Source organism: Mycteria americana, chromosome 5 (assembly GCF_035582795.1).
Source record: "Mycteria americana isolate JAX WOST 10 ecotype Jacksonville Zoo and Gardens chromosome 5, USCA_MyAme_1.0, whole genome shotgun sequence".
In the NCBI taxonomy this organism is placed as follows: Eukaryota; Metazoa; Chordata; class Aves; order Ciconiiformes; family Ciconiidae; genus Mycteria; species Mycteria americana.
Genome location: NC_134369.1, coordinates 73393898 through 73416696, shown reverse-complemented (window position 1 = coordinate 73416696; position 22799 = coordinate 73393898). Strand labels below are relative to the sequence as shown.

At 43.4% G+C, this 22799-nt stretch overlaps 2 protein-coding genes across 2 annotated transcripts in view; one reads left to right on the top strand and one right to left on the bottom strand.

Moving 5' to 3' along the window:
- The first annotated feature begins 52 nt into the window (after nt 1-52).
- FANCM (FA complementation group M) overlaps nt 53-22799 on the top strand; it is an 80842-nt gene continuing 58095 nt past the window's right edge. Inside the window, exons 1-4 of the mRNA XM_075504013.1 lie at nt 53-669; nt 1442-1614; nt 3368-3445; nt 4141-4299. Coding sequence (XP_075360128.1) covers nt 204-669; nt 1442-1614; nt 3368-3445; nt 4141-4299 — 876 coding nt within the window. The 5' untranslated portion in view covers nt 53-203. The remainder of the gene's footprint in view (nt 670-1441; nt 1615-3367; nt 3446-4140; nt 4300-22799) is intronic.
- On the bottom strand, nt 6631-20805 carry LOC142409827 (heme-binding protein 2-like). The gene is made up of 5 exons (XM_075501585.1): nt 20568-20805; nt 13586-13677; nt 12130-12271; nt 10524-10707; nt 6631-10018 (listed from the first exon to the last, which is right to left on the bottom strand). Exons 1-5 carry the CDS (start codon nt 20791-20793, stop codon nt 9847-9849), a joined length of 816 nt encoding a protein of 271 aa, XP_075357700.1. The 5' UTR covers nt 20794-20805; the 3' UTR covers nt 6631-9846.

Genomic DNA, 22799 nt, shown 5'->3' with positions numbered 1-22799 from the left:
CCCAGCCTTCCCGTCATCCCCGGGGGGGGGGGGGAGGAGGAGGAGGAGGAGCCACCGCCTCCCGCCCCACCCCTTCGTCCCCGCGGCGGCTCCCGCGGGGTTTTCAAGCGGCGGCGCTGGGGAAAATGGAGGGCGGTGTGCCTTGGCGCGCGCTACCTCAGAGCGGGCGGGAGCCGCGCGGTGCGGCGGTGCCCTGAGGGAGGATGAGCGGCGGGCGGCAGAGCACGTTACCGCAGGCCTGGCGGGCGGCGGGCGGGAAGGCAGCGAGCGGAAAGGCAGCGGAGGAGGAGGAGGCGGCGGCGGAGGAGGAGGCGGCAGACGATGACCTGCTGTTGGCGGCCGCGGCGGCGGCGGCCGACCCGGCCCCGAGCCCGGTGGCGGGTTTCTGCGCGGCGGCGGGGTCCGTTTGGATCTACCCCACTAACTACCCGGTGCGCGGTTATCAGGTGCGCATGGCCCACGCCGCCTTGCTGGGTAACACGCTGGTCTGTCTGCCCACCGGGCTGGGGAAGACCTTCGTGGCTGCCGTCGTCATGTACAACTTCTACCGCTGGTTCCCGTCCGGCAAGGTGCTCTTCCTCGCCCCTACCAAGCCGTTGGTGGCTCAGCAGATGGAGGCCTGCGCCCGCGTTATGGGGATCCCGGCCCGGCACATGGCCGAGATGACAGGTACGGGGGGCCGGGGCCGCCTCGGGGCGCACCGTGCTCGGGGGTCGCCTCGGAGGAGCCGCAAACGTCGGGGCTGCTTGGCTTAAAGGCAAGGGCAAGCAACGTGAAAAGCCACAGTGGAGGACAAGAAAAAAAAGTCTTTTTTTAGGACAAGAAGATTTTTAAGGGGTTAATTTTAGGTTTTGCAATAGTTAAACCCCCGGGGCAGCAACACAAGGGTGATGAAGCGCTGGAACGTGTTTTCTGGAGTTCTGGGGTGCAGCCCTGTGGGTCACAGAGCCTTGGGGTTTCCGCACAGAGGCCTAAATGCCTGCACAGAAAATATACTCTGTATGAAACTTAAGCCAAAGAATAATGGCTTTTTTCTTTTTTTTTTTTTTTTTTTAAGTTTTTACAAACCCCATGAACTGCAGCTTATTGCTTACTGAAGTAATAGCCTTAATGACTGAACCTATAACCTGGTTTTAAGCGCAAACCTTTGTCAGATGGTGTGGTATAGGGCTGCGGGAGGCTGGGGGGCGTCTTGAGCTTTCCAGCCTTGCTTTCCGCGGTTCTGGATTTACTGGTTTAATGCAAAAAATCTTCATAGTCATGGCATTAACTTTTTTTTTTCCTGAAAATGGGAATAGCATCAAGGTGCATGCTATTTTAAAAGGCACTCATTTCCCAAAGCCGACATGTCTGCCAGCCCCTTCGGCCTTCTGCCATCGGTCATGGGTCATGGTGTGTTCTCAGCAGAACAGTTTGCTAATGTTATGTTTTTAATTTTCAGGCGGAACCCAAGCCCTCAGTCGGAGGGAACTGTGGACTACCAAGAGAGTTTTTTTCCTTACACCTCAAATAATGGTGAATGATCTTTCTCGTGGGACATGTCCTGCTCTAGAGATTAAATGTTTGGTTATTGATGAAGCCCACAAAGCCCTTGGAAATCACGCCTACTGTCAGGTAACGCTGGAGTCACGCCGCTCCTGTCTCACGATTGCAAAAAACCTCCCACAAAATCACTTACAGGATCTCCATAAAGCGTCCCTGTCATCACTGCTGTAGGGAGATTGTCCTTTAGGTTTGTTTGAAAGAGACCAAACAGTCCTCTGTGTTGTCAGTGCCTTGTTTTTAAGTAAAACCTGTAAGAAAACTTGGTAAGGTGAGCGGGAAATTTTTAAATGTCTGAATAAAAATTTAATTTTTGTTTCAAAATATTGTTTTGACTGGGGCAATTTAAAAAAAGTCACTATGCTGTTTCTTTCAGAGGTGTTTGTATTTGCAGGTGTACTCTGGTGTGTTTGTGCTATGTTGGAATAGCTCTTAAATGGGGGGGAGGTATTTTTTCAGGAAAAAAAAGGTGGGCTTTTTTTGTCAAGTTCTTTGTCTTAGTAAAATGAGTTCAAGATTTCTTTTTAAAATTGGGTTTTGTCTTGATTAGCAAAGAGTTTGGTGTGTTATCTTGGCTTAATCTCCTCATCACAGTATGTGACCTAAAAGAAAGTTAGTTTTATATACTGGAGAAATTGACTGAATGGATATGGAGTCGTGTCTGGTTGCTTACCAGGCCTCTTTAGAGGAAAGTAGGTGTTTTTTAGTGCTTGTCCAACTTGGCATGCTGGAAAAGAGATGGTACCTTGCCAAGTTAAAACAGTACACATTGGTTTGCCAGTGTTGCAGTTTTCTTCTATCATTTTTCAGAACTATAGCAACTTCATTTTCAAAAAAATTAAGCTAATAGGTTATTTTATTTAAAAATTCTGTATAAAAATATTTTCTTAAAATATTTTACTGTTATGGAAGTCGCTCTGTAACATAGAGCCAAGACCTGTATTCATTAACTTTTGAGTCGTCTTAGCTATAGCTGAGAGAAATCTCTTCCATCGCCCCTTGCCAGTCCCCACAGCTGTGAAACTGGCAGGCTTTGGTCTCTGTTTTAGCTATACCTCTGCATGATTTTCAGTAGAACTGTCAGCACAAATTGAATTGTTCTTTAGTCTCTGTTCACTTAGTGTCTGTAGCTTTTATGTTATGTCATATTATTTGTAATTTTTATTGTTTTTCCCCTCCCTGTGCAGCGCAAGGTGGTTGGTCAGAAGGCATGGTGTTCACTGATAGCCCTGGCAGAGTTTGGCTCTGTGGGAAAATGAAGTAGAGAGGCAATTTGGTTGTGGCTTGAATGTTCAGCAACTATTGTACTTGTCCCAGTTTTGGTCTTAGGGAGGGTTGTAGAATGAGAACCTGCGAGGTCTAAGGAGTATTCAGCCATTTTCCCAACTGCTAATGCAACATTTTTAAGTGAGACTCCACTGAATGCTGGTTGGCATGGTGGTTGTCATCTAATTTCTGCTTAGGTTTCACGGGACTAATCATCCATGATTTACTTTTTTTAGAGTGGTTCTTCAAACTTACTTTTTGGCAGCTTGCTTGAGTTAGTGTGCTGTCAATCTTTGTTAAATCAAGTGAAAAATCACTTCATAATTTACCAAGGTTGTTCTGCTGAATGGGACTGGGGTAATATACTTAATCAAGATAAAGTGTTCTTGGATAAAATGGTTATAAACTGAACACTTCCTGGTTCCTATTTGAATTTAGATATACTCTTTTTAGAATATTTTGTTAAACTCTTTCTACTTAGTGGATATTTTCATCGATATAGTTTGTATAAGCAAATGATCTCCTTTAAGGATATTGATGGAAACTTTCCTGTTCTTAGGTTGTAAGGGAACTAAGCAAATATACAAATCAATTTCGGATCTTGGCCCTAAGTGCCACACCAGGCAGTGACACAAAGGTGAGTCAAATCTACTTGCGTGGTTGGAATAATAAAGTTTCAGTAGAAGCTATGTTTAATACCATTTGATACAGGTTGAACACTGTGCAGGATACTGAAGTCTATTAGAATTCCACATAAAAACTGAATCTCTTTACAGTCCATTAGTTGTGGAGGGTTTGTCTTTTTCGTGCTGTAGACTTTTTATTATTTATTTTCTGACCCTTCTGAAAGGAAATAATACCTCTTGGGTTTTGAGAATACAAACCTACTTGAACCAAGAAGAATATACTCCCAATGCAAAATGGCTTTCATGTTCCATTCAGTGTAGTGTATTGGGTAAAGGTAAGTAAGGCTTAGGTTTCCAGTTTATGGCAGATGGACATCTAAATTCAGTTTAAGCTCCTAGCTCCAGGTTACTTCTCATCAGGTATTCCATGGTACACCCAAAGCCAAAGGGAGACTTCTGTCACTCCAGCCCTTGTGCAATTGCATGCTTTCTGCATTTGTGAACTTACCATATTGGCTCTTTGTATGCTCCTTGAGATCTTTAAGTGGAGAGTCTGTCATTTTTCATCTATAGGTAGCGGGTACCTTCCCTACAGTTATATTCAAGGCCTGTTAAAATATGGAAATAGTTACTTCCATGTGATACTGACTTGCATTGTTGGAGCATTAACAAGCAAATACGGTCTTTTTTGTGGCTTCTCAAACAGGCTGTGCAGCAAGTTATTTCCAACTTACTCATTGCTCAGATAGAGCTATGTGCTGAAGATTCGCCAGAAATTCAGCCTTATTCTCATGAGCGACAAGTGGAAAAAATTGTTGTTCCGCTTGGTGAAGAATTGGTAGACATCCAGAATGCTTACATCCGGGTGAGTTGTTGCATTTCTTTATTGTTAAATGGAGAGCGTCACCAAGTATATAATCTGCCTTCCTATTTTAACATCTCTGTCTAGACTAGCAATAACTTATAAAGGTAACACTTTCCTATGCGATTAACTTTGCCTTTGAGTATAAGGCAAAGAAAAAAACATCGTTTCAACTACAGCAGCTGCTGTTTCACTTGCACCAGTGATACCTGTTACCTTGCAATAACTTAAAAAGCTCTAGTGGAAAGCTTACGATTGAATTAGTTTTCTCATCCTCTTTCAGGAGTCCTTGCAAAACTGTCATGAGACCTAAACTGAAGGCTTCTGAATTTGGTAGTATTAGGATGTTGAATGGCCATGCGTGTGTTGCAGGTTATTGCCAGCCTTATGAAAACTGCATATTGACTGAAACACTTTCTCTGATTAAGAATATATTTTAGAGCTTTAAGTCATCTGTAAGTGTATTCACCTCTCCTTGATTTTTTTGTTTGTTTGTGGGGTTTTTTTACTTGTTTTTTTTTTTTTTTTTTTTTTTTAATTTTGAGAGCTTTTTTCTTTTCTTTTTTACCAGTAGGTAATGTCCAAATAGAGGACAGGTTAGCAGGGACCAGAACTGTTAGCCAGCCAATGATGGCTTAATGGTCTGTGTCTTCTCAGTAACGTACTAGTAGACAAATGGTATTACATAAGATACCACTTTGAAAAGTTCAAAATGTATGTTCTTTTTTTGGTAACACACATAAAAAAATTAGGATTAAGTTAGTATCAGACTGTTGGCCTTAGAGTACATTTTTGGTTCAAGCTTAATGTTTTTGGTGTCATATATGTGACGACCATTGGAAGGCAGACTTGTTCGTTCATTTTCTAGATTGAATTAGATCAACTGTTTTCAAACCAGTAACCTGAGAGTGTATTTAAATGAGGAAGTTCCACTGGTAAGCTAGCAAGAACTTTAAAGATAGTTTTGCATCACTACGGGTGCCTCTGAACGCTCATATTGTGTGCAGGGATCTAATTTGAGGTGTTTTATGTGACATTTAAGCTGAAATAAGCACATAGGTTTGGCTAATCTGGTGTGATTGAGGAGTATAGACAAACCTTGACTGTATTTGTGGCACTGTGGCTTCAGTGGTTTCTATTTCCTTTCTTTGATCTGGTATTTGCATTTGTATTGCTGCTGCTTTCCTTAGAAAGTATGACTTGTACCCACCGTAACAACATAGAGGGCGTGAAAGGATGGTGCCCCAGCCTTCTCCAGCATTCGTGGGCAAGCCAAGCCTTAGTCTTGGAGACCTCAGCACTTTCAAAAGTGGCTCCCTCAGTTTCTGCGGAGGTGTTTCTGTAGTTGTGCAGTTTTCTGCAGCACAGCGATGGACCTCAGCTGTGCCCTGAAGTTAAATCACTCTGTTTACCATGCTCTGAGCAGTTTTGGCTTCTGAGCGGTTTGAGATCAGGATAGATATGTGAGTGCAGCCACAGAAGCAACAAGCACATGTTGCATTATCCTTGTCGCCTGCCAAAAGAATCATTTGTGACGTATGTTCTGAATGGCATCAGGATTTAGGAGAAGACTCCAATACATATGTCACTTTCTGTTAAGAACCGCTTCTCTGCAGTTTGATTCTGAAACCAGTTCTGCCCCAGTCTGCGCTGCAGTAAGAGTTGTGGGAGACTGTGCTGGATGCTTGACAAAAATGGGGTTGCAGACGGCTTCTGCAATGAGGAGGAGCGAGTTTGCTAGCAGACCTGCTGGCTGCAGCACGGAGACGCATAGCTCCAAATGTGTGTGTTTATTTCAAAGAATGTATGTTTTTTGCGTCTTGGAGTGACCATTTCAAATTTGGGCTTAAATGGCTTTCGTAAAATCAGAATAGTAACTTGTGACTTCTGCTGTTTCCATTCAAAGGAAAGACAGCAAAAGGACTTGTATGTCTGTTACAAAAATGAAAGCCAGGTGTACTCTGCACAATAAAATAATTATCTTTAATTTTGACGAACAGTAACAGTAAACAAGACGACATTTCAGTGAAAATTAAGGACAGTGTAAGACAGCACAATGCAACAATGCCGGAAAAATTATGCTTATATTTGTATACATACAATAAGCAAGGCCCTGAGTATCACAATAGCTGGAATAAACTTTTTAGGCACTAATGCTTGTTCGAAAAATACACAGTATGCAGGACAACATTTATCTGTTAAGGCTACATCATTTAGTCTTCCAAAAATGTGGGTGAATTCTGTTTTATTATCTCCTTTGAATAGAGGAAATCTAGTAACTTCGAATTAAAAATGAAAATCCATTCATTAATGGCTTACAGAGTAGAGCCACAGATGGATAAAAAAAATACCTATTCTGATAACAGGAGTTAGGTAATCACACCTGACGTGATGCTTTCAAACTTTCTAAAATGATATATTGGAGCAATAGTTGCATTTCCTTAGCATTCACTGGTGTAACTAGTAAGTAAACTTTATTGCGTGTCAGTGAAAAAACACAATTCTTTGTGCCCGTGCTTGAGAGCCACGTACAGACGTTGGTACAGTGTTCCATAGCCATAAAGTGTATCTTCAAACTCGAGATTAATTGGTTCTTTCTCAGCAGCAGAAGCTGTCTAACGTAAGTCAAAATAAATACTATCTTGGAATTCACAGTTTTACATAAAACGACACTGAACACTTTGCTGCAGTTAGGATAACAGCACATTCAGATAATACCTTATTTTTATGTTTCAGTAACAAGAATGTTGCTATAACATACCCACAAGTAGCTGAGTCACAGAAGTATTTAGGTGAAGATTGCCTATGGAAAGAGATGTAAGATATAGCAAATGCTTTTTGCAACAGACGTTTAAAATGTAAAGTATGTACAAACTGGTACTTTATGGTGAGAGGATTTAACTACTTCCAATAGCTATTTGACATTTGTTGTGCCAAAGCATTAAAATAATTTCTATAACTGACAAAAGCAATCAAATTGCAGAAACTTCTTTAATTTGCCATAAAATTTTGTCAAAGGTGAAAATGGTTTTTATTTGCTCTTACAAAAATCTTGGGGGAGTGAGGGCAAAACAAAACCTGTTGTTTAATGCCTCCCTGGGCCCTCTACTCAACTCAGATTTTTTTAAAAACTTTTTATTGTTTTCCATTAATTTGTCAGCTTTCACTTTAATACTGGCTGGCATTTCCAACAATCTGAGGAAATCTTAAAAATTAATAAAACCTAAAAGAAATAAAAATCAAACAGGAAACAATTCAACATATTGAAAAGAAAGTCTGGATGTTTTTCCCTGGCTATGATCCTGTATCTTGACCAAATGGATAGGAATGAAAGACACGACAGGTATCTTCATCACTGTGTTCTGTTAAGTAAGAAATACTTTGACGTGCATTTAAATTGGCACATCAGACAAAGTGGTTCCTAGCTGCGGCCACAACTGGCACAAGCATTTGTGCTCGCACCTGGCGAACCAGATCTGATAGCTTTCTGGTTGGAATAAGAAAGACCCCAAACCCACAGTCTTTTTTGAGATTCCCTCCCATCAGTTTAATGTCCAATTAATTTGTGGCAATACAAATGTCTGTGCTGGACTAGTGCAGGGTATCTCAACAGCTAGGGATATCAGACATTCAGAAGAAGAACGTGAGGATTGCTTTTTTTGCTTTTTTCCTCCCCACAAAGACTATCAGTTTGTTTGCATTAAAACTAAGGCTTTTCTCTCTCTCTTCCCCCCCCTTTTTTCCCCCCTTTCTCCTTGCTGTCTGCCCCAGTAATCTCTGTGGGCAGCAACCACCAGAGACCACCTTGGTCACCCTTAAGCATAGCCAGCCAGGACCAGCCAGCACTCTCTGGTCCTACTGCTCAGCAAGGGGTTTTAGGTTAAGCGTAAAGTCAGGTTTGTGCAGCAGAGAGCCTTGTGGAACCAGGAGGCTTAAAGTTCTTCAGACCTGTATGTTTATTCAGTCATAAATACTACATAAATCCATTTTGTTTTGCCAATTAACACTACTGTAAGCTAGCAGACGCTGGCTCTGGTTGCTGTTTTGTATGTTGTAACTGAAGAACACAAAAGCTCTATTTAAAGCCTAAGTCCCGTAATCAATAAATAAAGCTGGTGATATACTTCATGAAATTTTATATAAGACAACATTTACTTCTGTTAAGATTAAACTCTACCGTTGTATCTGTAAGGGGAGATGTTAAGAAGGGAATTTTGAGAGCAAAATTGTTTGCTACCCCGATTCTAAAGTGCAGTAGGTGCTCTTTAACTGTAGTACGTAGCAAAGCATGAGGGCTGCTTTCAGACTTCCCGACACATGTCGAACTATGTGAGCTTGTCTTTCAGTCACAGCGTGCTAGACTAGCAGTTGTCTCTTTGAAGAATTATCATACGGATGAAGGGTAAAAGAAACAAGCTGCAACATGGAAAATTTGATATTAGGAAGAAAAATTCTCACAGTGAGGGTGGTCAAATACTGAAACAGGGCCCAGAGGGGTTACGGGCTCCTCATCCCTGGAGATGCTCAAAATCCAACTGTGGGAGGCCCTGAGCAGGCTGCTCTGCCAGCAGCACTGGCCCTTCTCTCGGCAGAGGGCTGGACTGCCAGAGGTCACTTCTTGCTTAATTTTTTTCTGTGAAATATTTGTGTCATTTCTAACATTAATAGTGTGGTACTGCCAGCAGAGTGTAAAAAGTACTGAACAAATTACTTCAGCTGCAGTGTTTTAACATTCAGCAAAGTTACAAGATGAAAGTGTTCAGAAAAACTGAAGAGTTAAGAATAACCACTTTCTATTTGGGAATGCCACGTGTAGTCATGGGATTACTATGAGTGTGTGACTAAGGACCTGTAACTTCGGCTATCAAGACTTTAATGAGCATTAGGGCTGTTCTGCCTTCTTGGTCACTTCTCAAGGTTAGAAGTACTTCGGTTGAATGCTTTTTGAGGTAAGCGTTAAGAAACTCTGCTCCGCAGATGATGCCAATGCAGGCAGCATTGGCCTAGTCTTACTCCTTGGTTTAATCCCAGTGGTCTAAATCTGGTAGCTCTCTTCAGAAATTAAGACCTGAACATTATTCTTCTGAAGCGTAGCCTCCATGTGTGAGGTGGTTTTCATGTGTGTCCCACTGAGAGCCCCAACAGGGTCTTTGTGTAGCTGGTGCAGCGCTAGGTGCCCAGGGCAGGGGCTCCAGGGTCTCCCCTAGGACCGTCCCAAGCCACAGGCAGTCTAGAGGTGCTAGTAAGTGGATGAGGAAAGAGGTCTCTGTCTCCCTTATCTTGTAAAAAAAAAAAAAAAGATAAGGTGAACTAACATTTAAAGTGCTAAAAATCTCCATAAAAACTGTAAAAGTTGACATAGGAAACTGTGTATGTTTCAGGTGTTACCTCTGTTTGATTAGTAAGTTGGAGCGATTGCCTTGCTAAACTGGCTAAAAGCCACATTTCTAAAATCTTTGGGGGGTTGACATCTGGTCTCATGTGATTCACCTGTAAGATTCTGCTACTAAATCAGACCTGGTGCTTGTGACAAGCATCAGAAAGGGGAGGCTATGGTCTTTGAAGGAACCATATCTCATTGTGTCGATTGGCAGCAGCTGGATTTGTATATCCTGCGATGATGAATGTATCCTGCAAACATAACTCGGGACTCTCCAGAATTTCTGCCAACAGGTTTATTTCTCTCATTATAGAGTCTTCGTTGGTGATTCCTCTGAAGCTCCTGTAACAATCAACTTCATATCAAGTTCTTTTTAAAATCCACAGTTTTTTCCAGAGCCTAGAAATGCTGCCTCCTAAATTATTTAGTCATGTTTCACAAGTGTTACTACCTGACTGTGACTGATCTCAAACACATAAGTTTTTTCTTAACATTTTCAGTGATACGTCAGACGCTTTGTTCCCAGCGACACAGAATAGTCTGTGTTTGGAGATGCTATTGTATCTCACATTTATAGATGCATCATTTTCCCAAGTAAGTTGGTAATCATAATTTCCTGAATATCCCGGTCTCATAAAGCAGCCAGCTTTTAACAATTACTAAAAATCAAGTGTTACTATTACACTAGCTTTTAGAACTAGCTTTGAACTAGCTTTTAGAACTAGCTTTGAACTTGCTTTTAGAACTAGCTAGCTTTTAGAACTTGATTTGAAAGATGTAACATGCCCAAATTGAAAACTGCATCTTTTTACGGTTTTTACTAGAACAAAATTAAAATGTTTCTTACCTACTATAAACAATAGTAGAAGGCCATTCTTCAATGATTATGTCAGAGTCAAAAGGATGAGGTGGCTCATCCTGCAGCACTTCAGGCAGGTAGTACGCTACTGTCACTGACTGCGTCATCTCCGATTGAGATTCATTTGTATGGACTATGGTCACGATGGGTATTGTTATCCCCAAGTACAGTCCTGAGGAGACATACGTGACTTTTTAGAAAACGCAAAAGAAGGTCTGCATACTGTGTTTGACTTCTGAACTCATACTGAGAAATATACAGTGAGTACCGCAGAGTACCGCAGTTCTGTTACGAAAAGGAATTCAGTAGAATGTTTTAGAAAATGGGGTTGTGTATTCCAAGTTGGATGTAGCATTTATTATGCCTTTTAGTTTGTGTGTGTGTGTAGATACACGCATGTATATCTAAAACCTACATGTGCAAATAGGTGTGTGTGTGTCTAAAATGTAGTATGTGGTGAGCTCTCCTATCTTCATGTAGGGCAAGGAGTGTGACTTAACTTCTTTCCCCCTCTTAAGAGGGTTGTGTTTATCTTGTAAACTGACCTTGTGTCATGTTTTAAATATTTGGGAACAAAGAAGGTAGGCAAGGTAAGGGGGCAGCGAATTCATTTAGGATTTGCTGTTCTCAAAAATGTTGCTATATTTTTGCAATGCTATAGGAAAAGGTTGACTGTTTTGACTGGTGCAGGTAGCAATGATGACTAGGAGTGGGAACTTTGCTTCTGTACACAGTTTGGAAACAAAACTGCACTGTTCTGGAGCCAAAATTACTTTTAAACCATGTTAAAATGTTAAAAGAGTGGGGAGAGGGGGTAAAATACCTGATTAAGGAAAAGCTTTCATGGTCAATGTTTTTAGTTTCTTGGAAAGCAAATTAAGGGTTGAGTTGATTACAACACACGTACTATTACAGAACAAACCTCTGGGCATTGCAAAACTCTTTAATCAACTGGAGAATGAAAAAAATGAGAACTGGTGGCTGGAAGTTGAAACCAGATTAAATTGGGTTGGAAATGAGTTGCACATTTTTCAGGCAGGCACAAGCTATCAAGGACATGGTGGACTTGCCGTTATTTTAAAGTATTTGAGTTAAAGCTGGATTATCTTTCTGGAAAATGTGCTTCAACCACACAAATTTTTGATGTCCATTCAGACATGCACAATTTAAGTATCATAACCTAAAATGAAGGAGACAAAACATTATGGTCTCCTTTGGCATTACACTCTGAATAGGTTCTTGGAATAGGCGATGTCAGTACTGCTGTGAAAACTAAACTACTATAGTTCTGTAGCAGAAGCCTAATTTATAGCTGACAACCTACAAAAATAGCCAGTGTCGATTCCCAGGCAGCTGCAATGGTCACAGTGCCCCTGGAAACAGCGATGGCTTCCCGCAGATGTTCTCCTTGTGTGTATGCAGAGGAGCAGCACTTCGGTTTAGACTCTGCTGGAAAGGCTGTGTTACAGGAAAATTTCCCTACAGAGAGGATGGTGTATTTGGAAAAAGCTAATACAAGTATCTCCCCAGTTAGGAGGAGCTAGTGCATAAATATAATGTTTTAACTTTAATGCGGAATTGTGGTACCAATTACCTGAGGAATTCTGCTCACAAATGTACCTCATAAGCTTCATGAATCCAAGGCATATGCTCTGTTCATACTGTTTTTCTTTCATTTTTATACAAGCCCATTTGGCTTTTCCATACTGACGTTTTTCATAAAGCAGATCTCCAAGCTGCAAACACAGTAAGATAATAATTTTGTATTTAATCATTAAGTTAATCACCAAAAAAACCCCGAGCAAACAAATAAAAGTCAAGCAATATTTCAGTGCTTTACTTATAGCATCAATAAATCAACTTCTCTAGGTGTATGACCAGGAGAATGGTAAGCATGAGGAATGATGTTAAGTCCCAGTGTCAGCTACACTGGAAGCGCATTCTGTTTAATACTCAGTTCACATGCTCTTCATTTCAAGGTCCAAGCTGGTATATAATAAGTAGATAGATAACCAAAACCAATGCAGTGTGTGCATCTTACTTGAGTACAAGAATAATTGCATCTTTTTTCAGCTGTCAGTGAAATGATCTTGAAAAGAACATGTGAATTTCAATCCTTCCTTATATAAATCAAGTAGGGATATGCTGCTGATCTGGGACCAAAATTTATTTCAGCAGCCTTCTAGGTAGTTCTCCTTTAAAATAAGGAACTGTCATCCTTTGGACTTGCAGTATTAAACTTTTCGTTGCAATTAACACTGAATAACCTTATTTTTTATCTGCAGTTATTACAGTAGTACTGAGAAATTGCTTTCAGGCATTTAATTACAGCATAAGTATTCAGGAGTCCCACACTGTTTAGATGAAGTACACTCAATCAAATTGTGATATTTATGAATTTGAATTATAAAGATCTCTTTAAAAAAAATGTGACAAGAACTCTTCACACATGGTTAGTAAAGATTTTCTTGATTTGTCATGTCTTTAAGGTTAGACAGGTTTGTACGTTTCCTCAGCTGTAAACAATTTGCTGGACATCAATTTCAGTTTTTCCTGAGAAGATAAGGTGGTTTTGATACGGTTTTGCAAATTGCTGCTTTGTTTGACAATGACCCACGATACAAAAGTACGTTTGGTCTTAAGTTCAGATATTAATCTCTTTCAAGTATTCTTTGCTAAGGTTTTGTTAACATGATTGTGTCAAGAAGCAAATGCATTGATTTAAATGAAGAAAATAGGCATTTTTATTTCAAATGTCAAAATACAAGAGGTTTTTGTTAAATTAATTATAAACTGTCACAAAGACTGTAATTCCTGGCCATCTTCTGACATTCCTGCTGGTTTCTACCTCACAAAAAAGAAAAATTCACACAAGTAAAAGTGGCGAGATGTTAAAAATGAAATGCAGTTGTCCAGTTACAATGCTTTGCACTTATGATGCTAAAAATCCTAAATGGTTAAAATAATGTTATTAAAGAAACATGTTTTTGGAAGCTAGGTATGAATACTGAAAACATCGTTAAAACCTCAGCTGGGAAGGGAGACGGTACCTTTTCTTTGCGCTGGATCAGCGTAAAGGGGATGGTCTGTCTCTCCTGGGGATTGTTATTTCTAGTCAGCTGCTGAATTGGCTCTGCCATGTCTGCAACGAAAGAACACGTGTCCAATGTTAGAGGCGAAGCTGCAGAAATAAGTCTGGGGACCTTGTTTTCGTAACACGGTTAGTTTGCTCTTCAGTAGTGATAGGAAAGGTTAACGGACTTCTGTCTCTACTGTCAGGAACAGATTTCATGCTCCTGCTCCTCATATGCTGCAGTTATACAAGCACCTATGGCAATCTGGTGGCAGTGCCCAGTGTTCTGGCTCCCTGCAGATGTTGCCAGTTCTAGCAACTCTTTCAGCGTTGGATTAATGTGTATCCACTTGAAGAAGTAAATGGCGTTGGCCACTCTTGTTCACAGTTTCAAGGAAATACTACTGTGGAAGTTTCCAAAAGATGTTTTATGTCTAATATTTTACTTTAGCGTTTGATACGAGGCACATTTCAGTGCTACTCATTAGTCAGGACATACGTCAGGTGCGAGGCCTGTGTTGTCACTCGGAAGCCACGGTGCCTGAGCCGTGGCGGCAGTGCAGGCAGGCTGGGGCGTTGGGCAAGTGTTGGGCCTCGCACTGCGGTTGCTGCTACCCAGCTACCACGGCACTTTTCTCTGTGGTTTGCTGCTAGTTGCAGTCTGTGGGAGTGTTATCACTGAAAGTGATGGAGCGCACGTTCCAGCTGCGATGCTGTGGTGATCCAGCCTCTGCATAGGTAAAGTGGAGCTCTGGGTCTTAAGTGAATTGCATAACTTTGTTTTGTTTTTTCTTAATGCAAGCCCTTCTAGCCCCCTCACAGGAGGAGAGGATTTCAAAATAAAAGGCAAACAATGTTTTCATTAAGAAGCAGAAGAGAACAAGAACTTTTGCTTGTAGCTTTAGAAGGAGACTTCACAGAACAGGACACACAGTAGGCTGTATCAGCAAGATTGCAGCCACTGGTCAAGGGAGGTGACTGTTCTGGTCGGTGCTCGTGAAGCTGCATTTTGCACACTGTGCCTGGTTTGGGGCTTCACGGTACAGCAACGGCATTGATGAACTTGAGATACCTTGGGGGAGGGCCGCCCGGCTGGTTAGGGCAGGGTGAAGTGCAGAAGGGGCTGGGAGAACCCGATGTGCTCCGGCTGGAGGGGAGAAAGTGAAGGTAGGATCGAAGTGCAGTCTCCACTACATAGCGGAAGGATGTGGAGAAGACTGAGACTCTTTTGAGGTACACAGTGATAGGGTGAGAGGCAGCAGACGTGAGTTGCCACATAGAAAATTCTGATTAGGTATTAAAAAAAAAAAAAAATCACAGTGTGAGTGATCAACCACTGGGGCAGGGGCCCAGAGTTGTTATGGAGCCTCTGTCCTTGGGAAAATGTAAAAGTCAGCTGGATGAGGCCCTGAGCAACCTGAAAGTTGGCAACCTAGCTTTGAAACTAGCCCTGCTTTTAACAAGGGGTTAGATTACAGTTCTCCAGGGGCTCCTTACAGCCTAAATTATTACACAGTTATGTATTGGTTAATTCTACATACTATACCTATTTAGTGTAAATAGATGTTTACACTTTCTTTAAAAGAAAAGTGCTGAAATTATAGATGAGGGAGGAGAAAAGTCTCTAGTTAAGTTAATGTAAGTTGAGGAAACTTAGAAGTCGTCAAGGTACAGTTCCCCAGTGAAGTATATCTTAAGAGGAGGTGATTCTTTAACACAGAAATTGGAACATAGATTTGTGTCAATTTAACACAATTTCTTTTTGTTGCATAGTAGTTTTATAGGTATGTGCTGTTGGATTACATACCAAGTACATTATACAGAAAGTTTTATTTCACTTTGGAAGGGCAGAAGACTGTTGACTTAGAGTGAATATTAACATTCTAGCAAAATGGAAACATAACATATAAAGGTGGGAGTGGAGCAAAGCAAGCTTTGTAATGTGTGTTCTGTTTGTCAGGTTCCGTTACACCTGGCAGAAAGAAATACAGTGGTTCAATGTTCTCAAATAGTCATAGGTACCATGAAGCACTAGTAAAGATTAAATGGAGCATACCAACTTTATTTGACTAATAGGGACACCGTGTGTTTTACATGCTTCTTATGTTTGCCATTGTCTGTTGTCTTGCCCTTTGGAGCAAGACGGGCTCAGAGAACAGTCGAACATGCGCCATCGTTTCTGGTCTGAGCTCTCACGTTTTGGTGGCGGGTCATTATGTGAAGGAGAGCGTTAATACTTGACTGTTGTTGAAGAACTCTAAGCACCTGCATGCTCGCTTACCAACACTGAGATGGAACTGGAATGCACTGTGACTTTTTGAATGATTCCCACATTTTGTAAGAATTTAAATAGTGAACCTATCCTCTGTTTCTAGATGTAGTGACACTAGCAGTCATCCAGTCTGTATTAATCGTTACACTTCCCTGCCAAGCTCAAATGGATAGAAGGAGCAAATATATTATACTTGCATATATGATACTAGCGTGTTCTAGTACTTCCGTTCTCCTACGGTTTTGTCATGTAAACAGGGTTGGATTAGATGTTTTTGCAGCTATGGTTGCCTTGACATCAATTCTAGCTGCAGTTCATAAATGAATTCTGCTTAGAAGTTGATCCCTAACAGACAGGCTTGGAAACTCTGTATATAAGGTTAGTCTTAGGAACGGAAAGCCTCTCCTTCAAAAGAGTTAGTCCCTTGCCTTTCAAAGTTGAGGTCATATAGGCATTTGTGTACTTTGACAGAGGATTAGAAACTTAATTTTTATGTACAGTGTTTGAAAGTCTGGATGTGAATTTCTGCCATACTACCTCATGCCATATACCAGACGTGCATGAAGAGGACTAAAGTTTCAACTGAAATAAGAGCCCTTCTCTTGGGTGTTTTAAGTGCCTCAGTATCTTAAGTGGAAAAGGCAGGACGGTGAGGGAAGAGAGTATTATCTGTGTTGCAGAGAAGAGGAGAATTAAGACGCAGAGAATTAACTTGGCCTAGGTCACTTAGTAAATCTGTAGCTGAGCTGGGAATCAAACCTACATCTTCTGGCATCCAGCGCAGGGGTTTCAGCTTTAAGACTATTTGGAATAGTAAAGAGCCTTTTAATAAAGGGGAGAAAGCTACACTTCAGCTAATTTTAAACATTTAAAAAAAAATGTCATTGGAAACATTTAAAATCTAAGTAATAACTGACATGTAAAATTGATCTCTTTGGAGGCAGAGAGAAAAATAAAAGTAGGTTAGGCTTCAGCACTTAATTTTCCACAGAGTACTCAAGAATTAGGAAATATTTTAGAACTCTAGAAACGTTAACTCTGTTTTTCAATTCCTTTATTGATAACCATGTGTTTGGGGTTTTTTTTTTTTTCCTTCCATATTAATGCATAGGTCAGGGATTACAACTAATTAAAGTCCTTTCAGGAGTTTTACTCTTCAGTTCATGAATCCATGCCTGTCAGGCATGACAGTATAACATTTGGATTATAAATATCTTAACCTGGACAATACTTAGATGATACTGCCCAAAAGCAGGGGAGTTGCTTGACATGTTGTCTGTCAGTCCAAGCTTGCAAACTTGAATACTGGTGTGATAAAACAAGGCAGATGAGTTGTAGCAGTGTAGCTAGGTAAAAGCTTGGTTTAATTAAATTTCAAAGTTGTGATTACAGTTGCTACTGTAGGTAGGGATTGTGAAAGAGGCAAATCTTTACAAAGGGATTTATATAGATAAGGCACATTTGACAAGACTTGTGCACAGCAGCAAGATTGAACAGTATTTAAATTGTTTCACGTCTCAATTTGTGTCTGATCGGACCTGCTGGGAGTGTCACTGAAGTGGGGTGTACTTGTCAGCTGTGCCCTTAAATAATGTACATGTACACATAACTTTGTCATTCTGGAGTAGAGAAGGGGGCCTTTGTAATGCTGGGAACCAAAACCTTCATGCTGAAACAAACCACTGGACACACACCTTGGAGCGAGTAATCGGGAAATGGCTCTGGGAGGTGTTTGCGAGCACCATCTGGGAAGCAGGCTCCATGCTGGGCTGGGGCGGGCCTCAGCGTGAGGCTGCGTCGCTGGGATGACCCAGCGATGGAGACTAGTCCTGCCCCGCACGCTTCCTGCGGCCGACAGGTCTTAGGGCTGTGCAGCAGCCGCTGTACCAGCAGAGCCATGCTGTCGCTTCTGTGAGGTAACCTCGGCAGGGGAGGTACATGGGAGTTGATGGAAAACCACCTGCAATTCCAGATTTAAACTTTGATCTGGGGCCTGGGTACTTGACCTCAGAGCGTGCTGCTTTGTACACCGAGTATCTTTACACAACTTTATGCTTTAGCAAGTAGATGGTTTTGACGGGTAGCAACTTTCCTGAGCTTGCTTGTTAATGAATGTTCTTATATTGAAATTAGAATTGAGTAATTTAGAAGTAACTGCTGTAGCATGTTTTCTGCTTCTACTGGGAGTAGATAAAAGGGAGTTTTCAAGCCAAGAAAGTTAGATTGTACCTTCCTGCACCTTTAATTTTCTTTTACCTTTTTGTTGCAAGGTTTGGCATAGGCCAGTCAGTCAGTCTAGAGGATTAAGATCTCGTTAACAGTGAGAAATTGAAATGCCAGCCATATAAATTTCTGTTGTTCGCATCTCTCAAAATCTTAGATTTGTTTAGAATGCGTACAGCATTCCTGTTACCCTTGAAAGGTGCTAACAAAAGCTACAAAGCAAGTCATCTTTTTGAAAGGCATATTGTCACCACAGAACAACACAGGTGTCAGAACTATTGATGAGAGGGATGGTAATGTTCTTGTTTTGCAGAGTTTACCACCGGACTATAGGGAATAGACGTTCTGTGGTTAAGGTCTCGAATGCTCTGCCTGCACGGTTACCAGGCTGGCAGTCAGGAGCCACCAAGTGCAGTCCCTGTATGTTCTTACGGCATGGCTTCAGTGACAGCAGCTGCTTGGACAGGGCACATCAGTCGAGAGGTGGTCTGCTCCCTACTGACAGGGGGATTTCTCCCAGGGTTTCCTCTGCACATTCCCCGAGGCTCAAGTACGCTTTAGCTGACTGGATACTGAACAGGGATATTAACAGTTAGCTTGAACTTTGGGTGGACCATGTAAACTAATCTGGCAAACCCTTGTAGGTGGTTCAGTTGAGATGCAGTCCACTGCTAACATATAGCCCTGGACAATATCTGAAGAAAATATCTTCTGTTTAGACTTTTGTAACACTTGCTTAGCATTACAAAGTAAACCTTTTATAATAAGGTAACTAAAGTGTGCTAAATTACTACTTTTGGTATATTTCCTAGACTTGATATCCTGCCTAATACATCTTGGGAATTTCAATGCCTTGTTTCACTATGTATCAGAATACTGGATAATTTTGCGGGAAGGAATCTTGTTTTCTGCTACAAAAAGCTACTCTCAAGGAGCAACTTGGTGTCCGTGTGTTCACGCCTCCCTCGTGCATGCCTCAATAGGGAGCCCCTCTCCTCTCCCCCTCCCTCTGCGCCCCTGTAGACTCAGAAGCCGTCAGATCTGATGCACTGACCGTGGACGCAGACCCGTGGCTGCCGGAGTGCGTATTGAAATGATGGGATGGGGCTGCTGGCGCAGGGCGTCCAGAGACCCTTCCTAAGGGGGCCATGACAGCAAGGCAAGCGGAGAACTCTGTTCAGACTGACCTTGCCCTTCTCTTCGTACCTGACGGGTCATTGGTTTTCGTTGTTAAAACATTAGAGAGATAAGATGAGACTTCCAGGTGTGACTTGAAAAGGAGGTTGTACCCTCTTTGCTGTGTTGGAATATAGAAAAAGTTTTTACGGAGCAGTGGTTTCACTTTGGTAGTGTCTAGTGCAGTCTGTTGTTCAAGGTTTTGCTGCTTCCCATCCTCTTAGAAGGTGATTTATCTGAACAGCAGAGTTGTGAAAGGTCTCCCTCTACTCCTCTACGCAGGACAGTGCAGACGAGTTGAAGTTTCTGAATGAGCTAAGTTTGCAGTTACTCTCTGCTACGTGTTACAAGTTATCTGACCCGATACAGTCTTTCAGAGTCTTCAGTCTTTCTTAAAATTGAAAACGAACAATTTCTTAATCAGGTAAGCCTAGCAGGCTTACTGTCAAAAAGCAAAGTCGATCCTTTTTCTTGTTTACTCCGTGCCATCTTTCAATTCAGCCATCTTTCTTTAAAGAACTAACCTTTTGGACAGGTACAGGAGATATTCTTAAGAAGAATGCTTTTGCAGGTAGTCAATTTAATACTTCATTAAGACTGAAAACTCCCATCAGTCCTTTTTAGTATAAATAGGCCAATCCACTACTACTACAGCCTCTTCTCAAAGTCAGAAAAGCCTTTCGACTCGCCCCGTGCAAAGCTTTAGGCTCAGCCCTCCCGTCTGTCGGAAGCGCACAGACCTACGGGGCCGCGTAGGGCCGTGCCCCGTGCCGCATCCCGCACGGCTCCCTCAGCCCCAGCCCTTCTCCAGAGGCAGCCCCTTCCAGCGCCGGGCCTGCCAGCCCAGCCCCGCCGCCGGCCTCCTGCCCCAGCCGCCGGCGGGGCCCGGGCTCCTCCCGGCCCTGCCCCGCAGCCTCTCTAGGGAGACGGCTGGGTCCCAGCCCCGAGGACCGGCTCCCTCCGGGCTCCCTGGAGAAGGGAGAGCTTCGCAGGTGTCCGAGCCTGGCCGTGGCCCCGCAGGGCCCTGCCGGCACCGCGCCGGTCCCCGCGTGAAACGCCTGCGGGGCTGCGCTGGGAGCTGGCCACCAGCGCCGGGACACGCGGAGCGGCCGAGAGGGACGCCGGGCAGCTGAGGGCCAGAAATGACCGGGAGGGCTGCGGTACCGGCCGGTAAGCTCCGGAGTGCCGCCTCCCTAATCCCCTGAAGCCCAGCGGGTGGCGGTGGGCGTAAGCGGCTCAGCCCAGCCCCGGCGCTGCCCGCCCGCGGCCCGCCCCGGCCGGCTCTTACCCCGGGGCACGTCCACCTGGTGCCCCCTGCCCACGCTCTGCCAGTAGCTCAGCAGCCGCTCCTGCTCCTCGTCCTCCATGCGCTCGGCCTCCTCCTCCAGGCTGCTGCCGTTGCTGTGGTACGCCGAGTCGGGGCTCTCCTCCGCCATCCCGTCCAGGTCCTCCAGCGTGATCATCGCCGGGGCGCCCGGCTCCGCGCCGCCCATGCGGCACCCGCCCGTCTCCATCGCGGCGGTTCGGGGAGCGGGCTGGGCGCGCTGCCGCCGCCGCCGCGCCGCTTTATGAAGGGCTCGCCCGGCCCGGGGATTTGAGGGCGGGGGGGCGAGCGCCTGCACACGCAGGGGCGGCCCCCGCCTCTGCCCGCCTGCCGCCGGGGCCGGGCCGGGCGGGAGGGAGGGAGATAGGTAGGTAGGGAAAGAGGGAGAGTAGGTAGGTGCGCCGGCCGCCGGCCGGGGATAGGGCTGGCGGAGCGGAGCGGGGCTCCTGCCAGGTGGTGCCCGCACCCGGCCAGCGCTACTCTGCTAGCAGTCCTGATGCTCTCTAGCTTCACCCGGTGCTGTAGGATCCAGGCAGTACAGATCTTAAAGAAGTTAGTTTCGTATGTTTTTTCACTATTAGCTCATGCTCCCTTTCCTACCTGCTCTCGTCATCATCTTCTTTCCCCACTGCTCTGCATGTCCTGTTAGTCCTTCTTTACTGTGACTTTCTTTTAATATTTTCAAACCATGCTTGAAAGATAGATCTTTCATTTTGTTCAGGAGTGTCTGTGAGGTCATTCCCAGCTGGCTCCAGTTAGGAGTGCAAAAGCCATGGGTCCTTTTGTTACTGAAAGCCCAGCTTTGGAAGTTGACGGCTGCATAATTTTGCCGTTGCTGAGGCAAGCCTTTATCAGAAAGAGGTAGATGAGCAGACCTGTTATGGGGATGGCTATAACAATTAAAGTAGGATCTGAATTTGAATCAGGGCTTCCGTGTGGAGCGTATGGTTCTATTTGTAGTTGTCTTTCATTCCAACTTTAATGTGAAATAAGCGTTGTGGTCCTCTTTGTGCGGGCAGGAAAGGGGAACCTCTGGGCTTTTAGAATTTTAGAATAACAGGAGAATAGTCCTCTCCCGTGCACTGTTGAGATACTTGCAGGAGGAGACCACAGGTTAGGGATGTAACTGTTGGCTCTGTGATGTGATGCTTAATCCCTGTCGTCCCCTGTGTCTGCCCCCCCCCCCCCCCCCCCGCCCTTTTTTTTTTTTTTCCTGATCATATCTTTCTCCCAGGCTCAGCTCTGGTTACCTAACCCCAGGGGCTGATCTTGGTGTGACAATGAAGTATTAATTGCCTTAAAAGCCAGAGAGGTGCAAGTCCTGACTCTGTACTTCTGACCCTACAGACTGAACTCCTGCTGTTCCTATAAAGTGTTTCTTCTTTTTTACGGTTGGACTCGATGATCTTAAAGGTCTTTTCCAACCTGTATGATTCTGTGATTCTGTCAGCCAAAGCTGACCAGCCAAGGACTGTTATTTCTTGGAGAATTTGCAAATGGAGGAACCACTGCCAGTGGGAATGTCCTGACAGAACGGTTCTTTCCTGGTCAATTTAGCACGTGGGTTTTTTTGCAAAAAGTGGAATGCAGTGGTTGCAGTGAGGCAGGTAGTTCCACTGTGAGTATGTCTGGCCTCTTAGTTGTGGGCAATGTATCTGTACCACAGACTCTTCTCTGATCTGAAATTCACTGAGAAGGCAAATCCTTGACAAATGTTGGAGATGGTGCTTGCTTAAGTGTTTGGTTGTCTGATGATTTGATTTCATGGTCAACTGCCTAGTGTACAGAATCACAAGATTCACTGAAAATGGGCTGAAGTGGACTGTATTTTTTGGCAGTTAATGGATTTTCCTCACAGAGGTACTGTTGAACTTTCTTTGTGGGGCAGCTGCGTTGCTGTGGGTAGGTACCTTGAAGTAAGGCACAATGTGAATCGATCCACATCACAGGTAGTGTCTTAAATGACATTTTAGTGCAGTGCAAACACTGACTGTGGTTTTGTGGGTAAGGAATTTTCCACGTAATTTTGGAAGTTGGATTATTACTACCAAGTGAAGGCGGTCCTGGCTCTTGAAGATTTCTCCCAGGAAAACATTATTCTTGAAAAGAGCTGACTTTTTGAGGCAATGTGTAGAGGCTCTTCCTCTGCCTATCCTGCATAAATAATTCTGACACTTTCTCACAGAAAACAATCCC

What these genes read in the sequence shown, in the direction of transcription:
- LOC142409827 (XM_075501585.1), bottom strand. Translation starts at nt 20,793, where the DNA reads ATGGAGACGGGCGGGTGCCGCATGGGCGGCGCGGAGCCGGGCGCCCCG. An exon ending in TGATCCAGCGCAAAGAAAAG is followed by an intron (nt 12,272 to 13,585) that starts GTACCGTCTCCC and finishes CTGTGTTTGCAG; the next exon opens with CTTGGAGATCTGCTTTATGA. An exon ending in TTGTGAGCAGAATTCCTCAG is followed by an intron (nt 10,708 to 12,129) that starts GTAATTGGTACC and finishes ATGTCTCCTCAG; the next exon opens with GACTGTACTTGGGGATAACA.